Genomic DNA, 16,666 nt, shown 5'->3' with positions numbered 1-16,666 from the left:
TTAATCTTTTTTCCAGAAAATGAAAGGTTAGTATTTCACTCTGATGACAAAAAAAGGAAATTAGGGATTTTTGTATTGGGAACAGATTTGTGAAATCCATCTCCACTTTCAAAGTTTCAGCTACGGCTGAAGCTCTGCTAGAACTGGCAATCTTGACCATTTAAAAATTGAACAGCAAAGCTCTCACTAAGAAAGGGAAAACTGCAAAGTGTAAATGAGAAAGACTTTACCCAATGGCTGGTTGCCTCTTGGCTCACTGGTTTTCCTTGCTGGAAGAAATGGTCCAGCTGATTTTGGTATACATTGGTTCGGTGAACCAGACTTGTTCTTTGTTCCTAAAAAAACGAAGACTTAGATTAGGTTTTTAAATTTAAAAAACTAGATCAGTGATAAGAACTTGTCCAATTTAAGAAAATAACTTAAGGTTACTGATCATTTAAAACCCAGAATTTTTTTTTTTTTTTTTTTTAACAATTAACATGCAGTTAAAGAGGAAATTGATTCTGAACTATAGTCTCCTTTAGAAAGATTTTTAAAATGGCAGAACAATGACTTAAATGAATAAAAACTACTTTAAGACAATTTTCTTTATTGAAAATTGAGAATGGAAAAAATAAGATACTTTTAATAGTTTTAAGTTAATAAGGAGGGTTAGTAAACGCATTTTCAGATGTATTCCAAAATTCAATTTACCTTTTATTACATCTAAAATATAGAAGTTGAAAAAAAAAAAAAGGCAGCAAAGTACAACCTCAGGGCCCCTGCCTTTCATAGTTACAAGTTACTTTATAGCTTGTCATCCTGTCAAAGCGTTAAATCGCTTCAGTTATTCAGTGTTTTAAATCCAATTTTTTCTGTTGTGGTTTTCATGAAATTCTCTTCTTACTTCCCCATCCCTATCTCTAATTCCTACTTTTCACTGAAATACAAAAATGTGCAACACCACCACTCCTGACTTAGACATGTCTGAGTTCAGTCACCTCTTAGCCCAAAATGTGCCTGACAGAAACATTTTAGCAGTAAGTATTTCGGAGAAAGCTTTTCTGCCATCTCCACTTCATTTTGGCCAGTGAATGAAGCTGCTACTCCATTCAGACCATGTGTGGCAGCAGTTCAGCTGCTATACTGTACAAAGGAAGATTTAAGAAAAACCGGCACCTGGACAGATGCATTCTATGGTTCTAAACAGCACTATTAAGCTTGTCAGCTGATGGAGAAGTCCTACATACAGTCACTTAAGGGTATGTCTATGCTGCAGCTAGAAGGTGTGATTCCTAGATCTGGTAGACACACGTTCTAGGTCCACTTGAGCTAGCGCACTAAAATAGAAGTGTAGCTGCAGCACCACAGGCTGTTACCCCAAATACATACTTACAATCTCTGATGGGGCTGTATTCTCATGGCTAGCCCGCTGTGGCCACACTGCTATTTTTAGCACCCTAGCTCAAAGAGCGTTAGAATGTAGGTCTCTAAGGGAGCTGGGAATTAGATCTCCCAGCTGCAGCGCAGACACTGCATACATGGAGAGGACCCAGAATGAAACGTTTAACAAGAACTGGGAGATGGTGTTTAAAATAAACTACTCGCAGCAGCAGAGGTTATAGCACAAGTACCCAGTCTTGCCAAAAGCAAAACTCTGATTTCTCCTTAGCCGGTAAGAGGCATTAGAAATGAGGGCAGCAGAAGGAGCTAGTGTCTGGTAGAGGAGTTTCTGGACTCCCGCTGGAAGGTGGGGCAGTAACATCTGACAAGGGCAGGCTATGTATCTCAGACACTCGTACCCCACTCAATGATTGCGCATTCTCTCCATGGTCCCCTCACCCTTGGAAGGGTTAGACGATGACTACCTTTCCTCAAGCTCCCTCTACTCTGTGGGTTGAGTAGGGCGGGGTCAAACTGAAGCTGCATAATATGTGACAATAGATTTTGCACTGAAAACTCTCTTCTAATGTTATCATGTAAACAGAGTCCGAATGAGCTCTCCCCTGACATCTAGTGGTGAGCTGTGGAAAAGGACTTCAGAAGCTGATCTCGTTTGCATGGCCACACCCACCCTGCCTACATGCTCAGCATTATGGGATTGCTTGCCCAAATGGTCATTTTTGGCTGGTGTGGGATCCCCAGTCTCCTTGTTGTTGGGGCAGGAGTAATAAAGGATTGTTAGCCTTGCTGTGTGAATCAAGGACAGCAGAACTGTACTTGGCATTACCCAGTTGAGGGACCCACCCGCAACTGAATGGAAGTTGTTAGTCAGGGGACATGGATTCCAAAGCCCAGTGAGTTGAGAGAGGGCAAGCACAGGTACTTGTACCTGGTGGTATGAGCCTTGCCTAAGAGCCCCAGACATCATTTGACTGTTCCTCACTCTACTGTTTAATAACAGAGCTAGTTTAGACTCAATTGAGAATTGTTACAGGCTGCAGAGCTGAAGTCAGATACCTAGGTCTAAGTATTAGACTTGCTTTTGGACAGAGTTTCTGATGCAAGAGACTGCCCAATGTGCACCAGCAGTGAGGATCTCCCACTAACAGTTGAAATCACTGAGAGCTGTGTTAAGGGGGAAGGCCCCGAAGACATCTTGGTGCAGGCAGCAGGCAGAGTGCCAGAGCAGAGCCCCACCGAGAGGAGCGGTGAGTGAGTGCCCGAACAGTGGGACAAGTAAGGTGCCTTCTCTTCCCCATCCCTCACCCCACATCCAGGGTGGGAGCTGAACTCTGCAAATACACCTTTTAACTCTGTGTCTGCACTGTCGAAGGACAGCAACTGTGAGTGGGGCACAGAGAAGGGACAGGCATGTTAAAGGGACTTTTGGGTTGCTGGACTTAAGAACCTGAGGGGAAAAGGACACTGCCCAGCTTACTGGGTGGTGGGTCTTTTGCTCATGGTTTGTTTATAAACCCTGTTTGCAGTTTCCCCAAATTAATGCTGCATTATTTCCCTCCTTTTGTTAAAAAGTTTTTTGCTACACTCAGACTCTGTGCTTGTGAGAGGGGAAGTATTGCCTCTTAGAGGCGCCCAGGGGGTGGTGTGCAATTGTCCCAGGTCACTGGGTGGGGGCTTAAGCTGGTTTTGTGCTGTATTGGTGAAAAGGAATCCCTAGATACCGAACCCGGCCCTTGTTACTGCCAACTCTGACTGGCAGAAGGGTTACAATCACCTAAAATTAATTTTGGGAGGAGCATTTTAAAAAAAGCTCTAAAATGGAAAGTCAAGGTTTCCTTCCCTATTTTACATTCATACTTATTCTTCATCCCGGTCAAGTCTTAAACGTAGCATTTTTATGAGTAGGGATGGGAATGCATAGATTCCATAGCCAGAAGTGATCATTGTGATTATCTAGTCTGACCTGTATAGCGTAGGCCAGAGAACTTCCCCCAAAAAATTCCTAGGGAAGATTGGATGTTTTATAGATCTGCATTTAAAAATGGTCAGTGATGGAGAATCCACCATGACCCTTGGTAAATTGTTCCAAGGACTTATTTTCACTGTTAAACATTTACGCCTATTTCCAATCTGAATTTGTCTAGCTTGGGAAGCAGTTGGGATATACCCCTACCCTGTATCATCAAGTGTTCATGTGAACAGTGTATTGACTGGCTATGGTCTCTTGAGGCCATACTTGGAGTATGTCCACACAGCAAAGAAAATCCCACATCTGGACTGTACCCATTGACTCAGGCTTGTACTGCGGGGCTGTTTCATTGCAGTGTAGACTTCCAGGCTCAGGCTGGAGCCCAGGCTCTGGGACCCCCCCGCAGCGATATCATCCCAGAGCCTAGATGTCTGCACAACAATGCAAACAGCCCCGTGAGCCCGATCCAGACACAGGTCTCTCTTTGCTTTGTAGACATACTCTTGTTCTCTTTGCCCACTTGAGGACGGGAACTCCTTTTATACACATTTCTTGCCTTACCCCTGCTCTTTAATGTTGTGCTCTGTTACCAGGTAACAAGTCGGGTGAAGACAGCCACCCAGATAGACCATCTCCTCCCTTCTATTTTGATTTACTTAACCATTGGCAAGTGCCCTTTTCCACCTCCATCTCCAACAGATACCAAACAGTAATACTTCAAACTTAGGCTTAATGCAAAAAAAACAACCCCCCACACTTTAATGGCAAACTTTCAGCAACTTTAGGCAGAATAATATTGAATGTATGGGTTTTGTTACAGTCATATGTGGCAACTGTTTGGTATAATTGAGTATGAGGTCAGATCACATTTTCTCTTAGAGTCTGATGAAGGTGCTGAGAGTTACTACTTTTCAATATCTGTTGGAAATGGAAGTAGTCTTAAGGTAATTCTAGAGCACAAGCAACTACAGCAGAAGTAATATATTTTTGGCCATCTTAATGCAACGTGAACAGCTGGAAATAACACACCATCATGTCATCAGCCAGTTTTCCACAAAACTACCAACCAGTGTTTCTTGGACTACTACTGGCAAGTCGCTGCTTTGGGAAACAGTAATGTAAAACAATGTAAGCTAGTAAAGAATTACTTTAGCTTCATTATGTACAAAAAGATTCAGATACCTTTTGGAGTGGATTTTAACGAGTACACTCTAGGTCTGGGCACTGGCTTCAAAGAGATGGATCCAGAAATGCCATTTTGACAGGTAGCTTTTGAAGGCCATTCTCCATTCTTGATGATGATTGTGGCACTTGTAGCTATTGCAAAAAATCATATGGAGAGAGAGAGAGAGAGAGAGAGAGAGAGAGTTGGAGAATTAGCCTATCACATTTAGCTAGATGTTTTATAAAAACTAAGTCTCACATGTAAGTTACTGATGGTCCTATTTCCTATACCTTTAATTAGCAACATTTTATAACATAATCACAAATAGCTGAGTACAAGCTTCTGTATTTCCATATTGTCTACACGGATAAATTGGCACAAAGCTTTGTCTGATATTCACCAAGACTAATCTCATTGTATGCATTTCAAAGCCCAAGTTTTGCAGCTCTGGTTTGTTCACAGAGTACAAGTCAGGCATGTGCAAAAATGCATATACACTTTAGACATTTGAGCCCATTGTTCAGACTAACGAGTTATAGTAGTCTGATTACACTCCTGAGAATTTCAGAGTTATCCAAGTATTACTCAAAAATAATTTTGCTGTTATATCAAACTTCCATCAGTGAGACACCCCCAAATTGTTCTATATACAGTAATAGGAGATGTAAAATAGCCCCACCAAGTTACTGAACAGCATCATTCAAGTCAAGCCAAAGTGAAAGCAGACTGGTTTTTATTCCTATGGCTCAAGGTGAATTGCTGAGATCAGCATCTTACTGCTGAAATTCCACATCTTTCTTCATTTCCTTTGCATGCAATTACTCCTATACGAGGAAAAAATAGCACTTGGAATTCATACTTGCAAGTCTTATGATTTACACACTTGTGTTCTCAATCTTTATTTACATCATAATACAATTTACCATGTGCACACTACACAATTGCTAAATAAAGGTCAGGGTGCTGCAATTCTCATTTTTCAATCCTCAACCACATTTAATAGTGCAAATAATTAACTCACATGCAAATTATGCTTTTCTTTTTTATTATACACAATTACGTTATGCCAAAATTTCACAAACACAGACTTTCCTTAGAAGAGAGTCATAAAACCAAAGTGCTCATTAGACTCAAAGGCAGCATGTTACTATCATAGGAAATTTAACCCTTTAGGAGAAATCACAACAAAGGACTGAGCAGGCAGCAACAGGAAGGTTATATTTCATGAAGTTATTTTTACAGAAAAAAAATCAACTAATCATCTTAAATATCAAGCTAAATCATTTGTCAGTTTAATGTTAAACAGAACAATATTATCCTAGGTTTTACATTACACTATGTTTACTGAAGTATCCCATCTTGACACTCGAATGTCCCAGTAATCTGATAGTCAAGAATTTTAGATTTTACCAATTACGATTTTATTCTGATGTCATTGTCTAATGAACTATCACAAAGGACAAGAAATACTCTGTATGCCTCTAGAAAAAAAGTAAAATTGTACTGATTCTCTCTACAAGACGGTTCAAAAAGTCAGCAAAAAATTGCACTGCACAGAAAATATTAATCACATGTAATCCAGACATGATTACAATCACAAAAACATTGAAATCAAGGTTTAGTTTGAAAATTTTCTGTAAAGTTATTAATTTAAATTAAGAAAAGCATTGTCCTTGGAAACTAGCAAATTAAATCATTTAATTTGATACATTTACCAACTTTAACAAAAAAACAAACATGCTTTTATTTAAAGAAGGCTAATGACCTACTTCTTTTCCCAGTAAACGTGGCTAACAAAGGAATAATAAAAAAGCTGTAAGATCCCACTACCAGCAAAGTCAATAAGGTAATATCATAGTGGCTTCCTGAATCAGTCCGTGGTGCTAGTGTAGAATTGATGAAAATATGAGGAGAAAAATCAGTTTCTGTACAACTGCGGAGTCCTCCTGGTATAGTCATTTAAAAAGAATCAAAGCAAGCTTAAAGCCAGAAAGACTGCAGCCATGTTCACCCTCTCATATTCCTCATGCTTGCTCTTAGTGAATTAGAGTGGAAAGAATTGTAAGCTTCAAGGCAGAGGACAAACACAGATTAAACCAGCTAGCAAATCACACTAAGAAAGAGTCATCGGTTTGGATGCTTAATCTGAAAGGAATACATCTCTTTGTTATGAAGCGATGAACCTTTCTTTGTTAGGAGAGAGAGCACAAAGCGTTTACAACCTCCTTCGGAATTTCAGTCATGGTACTAAAAATTGAACACCAAAAGTCAACATGGCTGTCAGGGCAACAGAACCATTCTGATTATAGAAGAAATGTGTTGCAAATTTTAATACAAAAAAAATACGTATTCCTTTCAGCTCATGGTAGGTTTTTATTTTCAGGGGAAAAGAAAAAAAGCAGGAACAATCAGGACAACTCAGTGATAAAGAAATATGTACTATGAATCATCTTCAATTCAGGATTTTTTTTTTAGTAGTTTAGCATAAAAGGAACTTCCTTCCCCAAAGACAGAATAGGACAATATAATAGTAAGATGAGATTTAAATTTAAATTTAAATAGCTTTAATGTTAAATTAACCCATAGATAGGGAAAGTGATTCTATGTTGCTTTTTGCTGGTTTTTCATTCTGTAATATTCCTGCAACCGATATACAAGAGTTTTCATTAGTTTATCCACTATTTAAGACCATAAACAATATGTAATTTAGACTGATCATTTTATCAAGAATTCATTCTTTTTACATTTAAATTGTACACCCAAATGTACTGATTATATTTACTTTAGTTTAGTAATTTGAAACTGTGTATTTCAGAACTTTCAAGCAAGAAAGCAATTAAATGTTAAAGTCTCATCTATATAGTACATTTCATTAAGAACACACGAGGATAACATATGAATTATAGTTCATCAAAAAATGGGTAAAAAGGGGCTGTGTTGCACTGTTCTCAGTGTTACAACAGGCATCCAATTCACAATGCTCAAACTTTCTGAACTTATTACACCATGTACAAAAAGCCCTTTCAAGGAAAGCATCGTGCTCAGTAATGCCAGGAAGTTTTGGAATGCACCAAGAGAGCGTAGAAAGTTGTTGTGTTTTTTTTTTTTTTTTTAAGAAGTTCATTTTTGCTAAGTCAGGCACCAAGTCTCAAGACCCTTCAACTGAGAAGACTACAGGATGAAAGACACATAAAAAGGCAAAATTCTTAAGGGCCAAAACTAGTAATCCTTAGCTAGGCAATAATCCCATTCAAATAAATTTTTGCCAGCTAAGGATTGAAGAATTTGGTCGTGGAGAACAACTGTTAACAGCAGAGAACTCTGACAAAGATACTTACAATTATTACTGCAAGTACTTTGCTCACTCTGGGTACTACTGATTGAAGAGATGCTAGGAGTTCTCCGAATGGGTACTTTTGATTTAGTTAGTGATTTGCCAGAACTGGTCCAAGATGCTAGAGATGTTTTCATGGAGGCAGGCTTCCCTCTGGAAGAAGTTTCCACTCCTGGTAATTTAAGGGAGAAAGAGATAGAACTTTAAAGGGACGCTTACTGCTGCTACAGATATAAGGATAAAGTCTGGCCCAAATAAGAAAGGCATATTTTGTTATATATAAATAAAAATAATTTTATGCCACATATATCATTTAAAGAAGTGTAGTAAAAACAACACCTTAAAGGTTTAAGTCCAAGATTTGACTTACCATAAGACTGTTTTAATACAATGTCAAAAGTATCCAGTTTCATCTGTGCACTTTGGATAGAATGATCAAAATAGGATCTGCCCAGATTCCACAAATCAGTGCTTCTGTGCAAGTGCCTGACTTGGGAAAGTCAAAATCCATCTTGGAAGGACAAAACATGTTACAGTTCTCTATACTGGCAATTCTAAATACTACCTCTATCTCAAAAGGCACTCAGATTCTTTCCTGTTTTTGAAACCATAAATGATCAGAAAATATTTCCATGCCGATGGCTGAAGCTTAACGTATGCTGATTTTCATATGAGGGACAAATAGCACCAGTATGCAATTTCTTTTGCAAAGTAAATTGAGCCATATGCGAGTAGAACAAGCACAAGCAATGAACAAGAACAGCAAGTTCTACTATATTTTAAATGATAAGTTAAAAGACTTCTGGGTCTGCAAGATTGGATAAATAGGATTCTCAGAACTTTGTTGCCATTCAGGTATACTGGCACAAGGATGTTTTTGCATAATTTACCATATCCTATCAATTGAAGCTTGTGAACAGAAGTGACAAAAGTGAAAAGTATTAAATATACCTCCATTCTATCTCAAATAGGTTATTATGGTCACTTTCAGATGACATTTACTGGAGTAGTAATCAACAGGACAACTTTACTATTTAAGCCAGAGAATCTGCAATTGAATATGTTTAGCCAAATGGATTTACAGCTCCATTCCAGGAAAACTGTACTAACATGCATTAGGATTAAAATAAAGGATTATGACCGCAGGAGAAATTATGTATATCAGAATTTTCTTGTTCCCATAATTTTAATTGAAAAATGGTATATTAAACTATCACTGGATTGTCATTTGCCAGCTCTGATTAATGCCACTTTACATCTGATTTCAGGTGCTGAGCTTTCCAAATCACCTTGTAACAGGACAAGTAAGGTAAGCTTTTTATATGTAAACAAAACAAGAGTGAGAAGATTAAATACTATTTTAGAAGTGCAGAGATACAGGCCTCTGGATATTATGATCACTAAAGTTTTACCTGAATTCCTTTCCTCTGGATGTAATCTCTTCTTAGGCATGTTTTGTTTTAGACAGAACATGCAATGTTAAAATACAGCACATCAGTTTCACCAAGAAAAAAAGGACTTCCCCTTTCTCCTTATCCACTTGCCATGACCACATAATTCAGATTAATACCATGTATGAGACCCACAAGATAGTTTAGTTGCCATATGATTAAACGAGGTATTTAAATTATTTCAGTTTATTCCATATTGGTTTTCATATTGGTATGTCAACAGTCCCCCTCTCACTCTTGGGCATGAGGGATTAAGTGACATTGTAAATACGTAAGATTTGTATGATGATCATAAAAGCTTTAGGCTGTCTTATAAAGTAGGACACTACATGGAGATTTAGGAAGGAAGATGCTTCATGACTTTATATGCATCTCAGCATAAATGAATACACTTCTCAACACCAGATGGTGCTGTAAGATTATGTCCATAAAGTTTCAAGCCAAGAAGAAACAATTCATGGCGTTTTAGGCAATGCTGGCCTGTTTAATACTAAAAATTAAGTGTAGGTAAAGTAATTAGTTAGTTTACTATTGAACTACACAAAAGAGCAGTTATAAATGCTCTTATATATGTTCCACTTGTATATGCAAGTTACAAATGTGTAGCAAGACCTCATTAAGTCACCCTGATCATTAAGATGCATTGCAGATTACTGAATTTTGCAAATTAGATGAGTGACACAAGTGTGCCAAAAAAGAAACCCTTTACTAAGTGCTGTTTTACTACTTATTTTGACATGTTAAGTGTACATTTTGTAAGAGTAACTGATCTGAGAAAAATGTCACTACATCACTCTAGTTTTAAATCTGAGACCTGGTAAAGAGCCAGGTTTGTGTGATTTTTTTCTGGTTTGCAAGTTATTGCAACAAGGTAATGAAGTACTTAAGCAAGCATAGAAACATTTAGAATCCATTCTTGAGTGTTTGGATCTTTTCTGGGAGTTTCCATGACACCAGAAACCTCTGTCTGGTACGAATTGTGATTGGTGTAAATTAAAACAAATGAAGCTAAACAGCTCCCAAACGGAGAAAATTTAAAGCCACAAAGCAACCTCTACCAACTTTTTTTTTTTTTTTTTGAAGAGGGTCAAGAATAATTTTTACTTTATAGAATGACTTGCTCTAATTGATGTAGTAAATGATTTTTTATTTTTTTTTAAATATACGACTCCTCTTCCACAGTCTACATTAGACTCTTGGCAAAGTAAGAATGCTACAGAACTTCCAGAATCAGGTAGTATAGAAACAGTACAAGCTGAATTTGCATTATTTTCATGTTCATTAGAATCTGTATTTGTTCAGTTAGCCACCTGTTATACACTATGTATCAAGAATGGTGTGCCTGCCAGGCATTGAGGGGGATCTTGCTGGGTTCATCTTGGGAAGCAGAAGGAGAGGCTGATTCATTCTTTCCATGAACTTCCACCCTAGAGATCTGGAAGCTGAGTGTGAGAAAGACTTCCAGAAACCCTGCTTGAACAGCCAGAGGTGAAAATAAGCCAGTATGCACCGGTACCGCATACCGGCAAAAGCTGGTGCGCCGTACCGGGGTGGATCGGCTTCCCCAGGCGCAATTCAAAGGACCTGCGGCTCCCAGCAGCAGTTGGAGCCCCCGGCCCTTTAAATTGCTGCCGGAGCCCCGCTGCCGGAGCCCTGGGGTAGCGGCGGCAGGGCTGGAGCGGCGATTTAAAGGGCCCGGGGTGGTAGCGGCGGTCGAGCCCTGGGCCCTTTAAACCATCCCCTGCTGGAGCCCCGCCGCTGCTTCCCCAGGGCTCCAGCATGATCTGGGGACGATTTCAACGGCCTAGGATGGTAGTGGCGGCCAGAGCCCCGTCCCCGGAGCCCTGGGGAAGCGGTGGCGGGGCTCCAGGGACGATTTAAAGCGCCCAGGGCCCTTTAAACTGCTGCCAGAGGCCCCGGCTGCCACTGTTACCCCGGGGAGGGGGAATGAGGCACTTGCTGGTACAGGGTGGGTCGGGGCTGGCTCTGACCTCCCCCACCCCCTCCGCCTGAGACCCCGCTCCCTTCTGGGGACCAGAGCCAGCCCCAGCCCAGCCCCCACACCAGTAAGTCCCTAGACTTACTTTCACCCCTGTGAACAGTGCATCCTGAATTTAACATCTGAAAATATCTCCAGATCCCTTCATTTGTTTTCAAAGCTCAAAAGTCTTGAGAATGCAGCAGATTTATAACAAAAGTCATTTTGAGAATTAACATACGAACATAGCCAGTTCAATGGTGCTGAGTTCCCAGCTCTGGAAATGTCAAGTACAGGTCCTGTTCATAGGTGACCCATGTTCTTTTTGGTTCCCTAGAGATCAGTGCTCTCTTGGAAAATATTTGTAAGAGTGACTACCGAACACCAAACTGCAGTTTTAGAAAAATTAATTTGGGGGAGGAAATCTCCAAGTGGTCGTGGTCTGAGATCACTAAGTAGCTAATTCCAAGAAGAAACCATAAAAACCAGGTATCACCTGTAAATTGGAAAGAGTTCCTTCCTCTAATTTACAAACTTAAGAGCAGAATGATAAATGCTATGAAAAAAACTGAATAATTACATCTCAAAATATTTCCTGGATTAGTTCCTACACTCTGGAATGTGGTTAATTCAGCCACTTCACCTTGTGGCTAAAAAATATTAACATACCTCTTCCAGAGGGGGAATATGGTATTTGGTTCAAAGCACAGGATGGAGTCATGAGACCTTTGTTTTATTCTCAGCTCTGCTGCAGATTTCTACTGGCAACTGAAATCACTTAATCTTAATTCAGTTTTCCAGCTGCAGAATACTTATCTAACTTCCAAGAACATTCTGAAGCTACACTGAGCTCCTAGATTGAAGGCAGTATAAAAATGCAAAGTATTGCCTCAGTATCATCATAACTAACCTTTTGCTCAGTATTTTTATTCCTCCCACTTGGAGAATCATCTCAAGTTGACATACCATCTCAAGTAGGGGGGAGGGATAGCTCAGTGGTTTGAGCATTGGCCTGCTAAACCCAGGGTCCTGAGTTCAATCCTTGAGGGGGCCATTTAAGGATCTGGGGCAAAAATTGGGGATTGGTCCTGCTTTGAGCAGGTGGTTGGACTAGATCAGTGGTTCTCAAAGCCAGTCTGCCGCTTGTTCAGGGAAAGCCCCTAGCGGGCCGGACTGGTTTGTTTACCTGCCACGTCTGCACGTTCGGCCAATTGCGGCTCGCACTGGCCGCAGTTCGCTGTTCCAGGCCAATGGGGGCTGTGGGAAGGGCGGCCAGCATGTCCCTTGGCCTGTGCCATTTCCCGCAGCCCCCATTGGCCTGGAGCGACGAACCGCGGCCAGTGGGAGCCGCGATCGGCCAAACCTGCGGACACAGCAGGTAAACAAAGGCCTGCGGACACAGCAGGTAAACAAACCGGTCGGGCCCGCCGGGGCTTTCCCTGAACAAGCGGTGGACCACCTTTGAGAACCACTGGACTAGATGACCTCCTGAGGTCCCTTCCAACCCTGATATTCTATGTTTCTATGACATTAACTTATTTGAATTTTCATTAAAATCCTAGAGCTTCCTCGACTACATACTACAAGTGCATTCTAAAGTGCTTATATGCCCCCTCTCCTATGCTGGTATTGGAAACACCTCCCAGCCATTTATAGTTTATCCTCAGAAGGCCTCCTTGTAAAAGAAAAGAGGTACCCCCCAAGGGAACAAATGCACTGAGAAGTTCACTTACCAAAATTCACAAAGGAAGTCTGTGACAACTACCAATTCAATCCAAATCTCCCATGCTTAAAAATATAAACATCTCAATTCCCTCATGTTACTACAGTTGTTTGTTATATTTTAACAGCACCCCATATATGTGCTGAAGCCTCCCAATACTGGTAAGACAAGATCCTTGCCCCTCGAAGTTAGACCAATTTCAGATATGACATAAGATCAGGGAACAAAAAGGAGGAGCCTCATTAAGATTATACCGTTAATTAGCAAACTCTAGTGCATAGCATGAGGGAACAGGGTTTTTTTTTTATATGAGAACTCTATATAGAATTAAGTAGAAGGCTTAATTAACAAGTTTCCTGTAGGCATAATGAAGTGGAACTTCAAGAGATATTTAAAAAGGATAGTAGTGACTTTACAAACCAGACCAGAAAAAGGGCGTTCCTTAGATAGGGAACAGCACAGAAAAGAGTCCCAAGACTACTGAGAGAGAAACAGGCCGATATGGCATATTCGGTAGTATCACTGGAAGAACAGCATGGCCAGTCAGAAGACACTAGGACAGATATAGAATAAGCAGTGTTATAAAGAATAAAAGCAGTCACCCATCCTGTCAGTGTAATAAGCCTGAATCCATTATTTATTCTAGTTACTGTAGTGTCGAGTGAGAAATACTGCATTCCTCATCCCTGGAGTAATGAGTTGGCTACTGCTTAGAACTTTAACCAAAAAAACCAAAAAACCAGTATGTAATAACTACATAGCGTCAAGTAGGTTAAAAGTACCTCTTGTACCAGAATGAAAAACGTTCACATAACAATGTTCATTTATCAAGACTTGCTAAGCTCAAACTTCATGATCTAAACCAAAAAGTCAATCTCACTTGTGTCTTGAGCAGATCATCATGGGCTAAAATAACTTTAAAAGCTTCTTGCTGCTGACCTTGGAACTTCCTGTGCTACAGAAGCCTTACTGGGAAAATATGCTTGAGACAAAAAAATCAAGTAGTCAGAAGTTAGATTGTCTCTCACCAGATCTATGCCTCCATCCTCCCCACATAAAATCTCAATTTAAACATTTCCTCTGTAAAACCTATACAATCCCAGCCCTCATCAAAAGTGACAGGAAGAAAGATACTCGGTACCAACATACTTCCACATTGATTAGAGACCTGTGTTTATAATTCTGCTTTTCATGCTTTACTGTCAACTGAACACTAGGATTAAAGGTAGATTCCAATTCTGAGGGTAAAGCATCATTTACCAAAGCCATATTTAAATATTTCAGGTTTAGGACTGATTGAAAAGCTTCCACAATTCATGGAGCTTTGTGACATGCAGGAGGAATACAAGCCTTGGGGCTTTTCCCAGCAGGAAATTTGGGTAGATTAAGTGCACAAAGGAAGATGGTTGGGAATGTTTCTCTTAGAACTGCAGAGAAAAACTCAAACATGAAAAAGAACCAGTTCTGAATCTTGACAGTTTTACACCTTTAAGATTACGGTTGGGATTCCTGGATATATTTTTTTTTTAAAATGAAAGTGAAAAAAAAATAGTTGTCCCTATCTGGAAGGGTTAAAACTTGTTCAGTAATTTTAAGAGGATATTTTGAATTTTAGAGACATGACAAAATGTATCTACTTTTAATCTGTAGGAGAAGGCAGTTTTGGCCATTTTAAAATGAATGCAGTCCTTAACTGTTTTCTCTAATATGAGACATTTTCAGCAGATGTCAAGAGTATTAAGTAAATCATGGGAAATGATACACAAAGGCATTGTTCCCAGCAGACTCATCTTTAAATATTTTTGTAATCGTGTGTAGTTGCTCTGATAAGCACTATAAAAACAAAGGCAGGATTAACAAATTTCAGACAACTAGCTGAGAATTCCAAGGATTGTTCTACTAAGTCTACTAGTAGACTGTGCTACAGTCTAGCTCAGCTAGCTTTCTGAAATTTATTAATCCTATCTGCTTTTATAGTGCTGATCAGAGCAACTACACACAAAGAACAGACGAGCCTCTACACAAATGTTTAAGTCCCACTATCAATGAAGTGTTACCAGACATTTATTTTTCAAAATATTTCTCTTCCATTTGTGGGTCTAACAAAGTAGAGTGGCAAACTATTGAGGGAAAAGATTTAAACTATCAATTCACAAACATCTGTCAAATATACTAAACAAGGAAATAAAAATGTAGACAAGTTTTCATTATGATAGTCTGGGGTATTACTAATAATAACATTGAGAGTTCTCAGACAAGTAAGTTATGTTGTTGCTGTTCCTTTAAGTACTTCTCTTTATATAGGACTCTGGATCTTAACCCCTCACAGTACACAGAGGTCTTCCAGGGGATACATCAACTCATCTAGATATTTGCCTAGCTTTACAACAGGCTACATAAAAAGCACTAGCGAAATCAGAACTAAAATTTCATACGACTTGTTTATAGTGCTCTATGTTCTATACAGTAAAATGTAAATACAATATTTATATTCCAATTTATTTTATAATATGGTAAAAATGAGAAAATAAGCAATTTTTCAGTCAGTGCGCTGTGAGACTTTTGTACTTTTAAGTCCGACTTGATAAGCAAGTAGTTTTTAAATGAAGTGAAACTTGGGGTATGCAAGACAAATCAGACTCCTAAAAGAAGTACAGTAGTCTAGAATGGTTGAGACACACTGATTGTGGGGATAACATGACTCGAGGCAAAATCCCATTCCATACATGAGATGGCCTTCTATAATATTAGTTCATTTATCCACAAGTCATTATGAAAATGTTCCTCTTTAGCACAGATTTAGGACCCAGTAGCAGCTCACGCCAAAAATACGGTGGAGCTGTAAGCAAGCAGCTTGTGTGTACACAAACACCCCTCCCCCTACAAGTTAATGTTTTCAAAATAAAACTAGTGCATTGTCATGCGTGTTACACAGCAATATTTTGGTAAGCAAGAAGAAAACAATTTCACTATTCCCTGTCCATCACCTCCCCTTCCAGAATGAACAAGTGGGACAGAGCATGGTGTGACAAAGCTCTGTCCTTGCCTCCATGGGTCCCGCGTTTCCTGGCGGATTTCGCTAGCCTCAGAGGCTCACTGTGACCCTCCATGTAACCCTTCTCTCTCCAGAGACAAGGGTCACAGTCTACTGAGCCATTTTCATCATAAGCCAGCGAGGGAGGTGAGGAGAAGTTATCCTTCCTTGCAGTCTGTTATCTCCCAGTCTCAGTGATTAATCAGAGGGCAAAGGGGGGCAGGGGAGCCCAGGCCCACCCCCTACTCCAGGCTCCAGCCCAGGCACCCTAATAGTATCAGCTATGGTAGCTGACCTTTTAGAAACATGACATGTACAATTCCCTGGGCTACTTCCCCGGGCTACTTCCCCCACAGCAGCCCTCACTTCCTCAAGCTCCACTTCACCCTTACCTCAGGGCCTCTTTCCTTGTGCCTGATATGGTGTATACTACTCAGCCTTTCCAACAGCACAACTTCCTCCCAGAGCTCCTGACATGCACACCCACCTGACTAACTGGGAGGCTTTTAACTAGCTTCAGCCAGCCCCTGATTGGCTTCAGGTGTCCCAATCAACCTAGCCTTCTCCCTGCCTTCTGGAAAGTTCTTAATTGGCCCCAGGTGTCTTAATTGACTTGCTGCCATTTCACT

The 16,666-nt window shown here is 40.0% G+C and overlaps 1 protein-coding gene across 3 annotated transcripts in view; it reads right to left on the bottom strand.

The window, feature by feature from the left end:
* The window catches only part of MTUS1 (microtubule associated scaffold protein 1), a 147,485-nt gene that overhangs the window by 118,810 nt on the left and 12,009 nt on the right, over positions 1–16,666 (bottom strand). For 2 of the 3 annotated variants that reach the window (XM_077814561.1, XM_077814562.1), the window contains exons 1-2: positions 6,283–6,476; positions 4,535–4,662 (exon numbers count right to left, since the gene is read on the bottom strand). In XM_077814561.1, coding sequence (XP_077670687.1) covers positions 4,535–4,662; positions 6,283–6,476 — 322 coding nt within the window. Of the gene's footprint in view, positions 1–230; positions 336–4,534; positions 4,670–6,282; positions 6,477–7,855; positions 8,024–16,666 lie in introns of those variants that run through there. The other variant, XM_077814560.1, reaches the window with a different exon arrangement.

Source organism: Eretmochelys imbricata, chromosome 4 (assembly GCF_965152235.1).
Source record: "Eretmochelys imbricata isolate rEreImb1 chromosome 4, rEreImb1.hap1, whole genome shotgun sequence".
Taxonomy (NCBI): Eukaryota; Metazoa; Chordata; order Testudines; family Cheloniidae; genus Eretmochelys; species Eretmochelys imbricata.
Note: the sequence above shows the minus strand (reverse complement) of the source record. Positions and strands in the feature narration are given on the sequence as shown.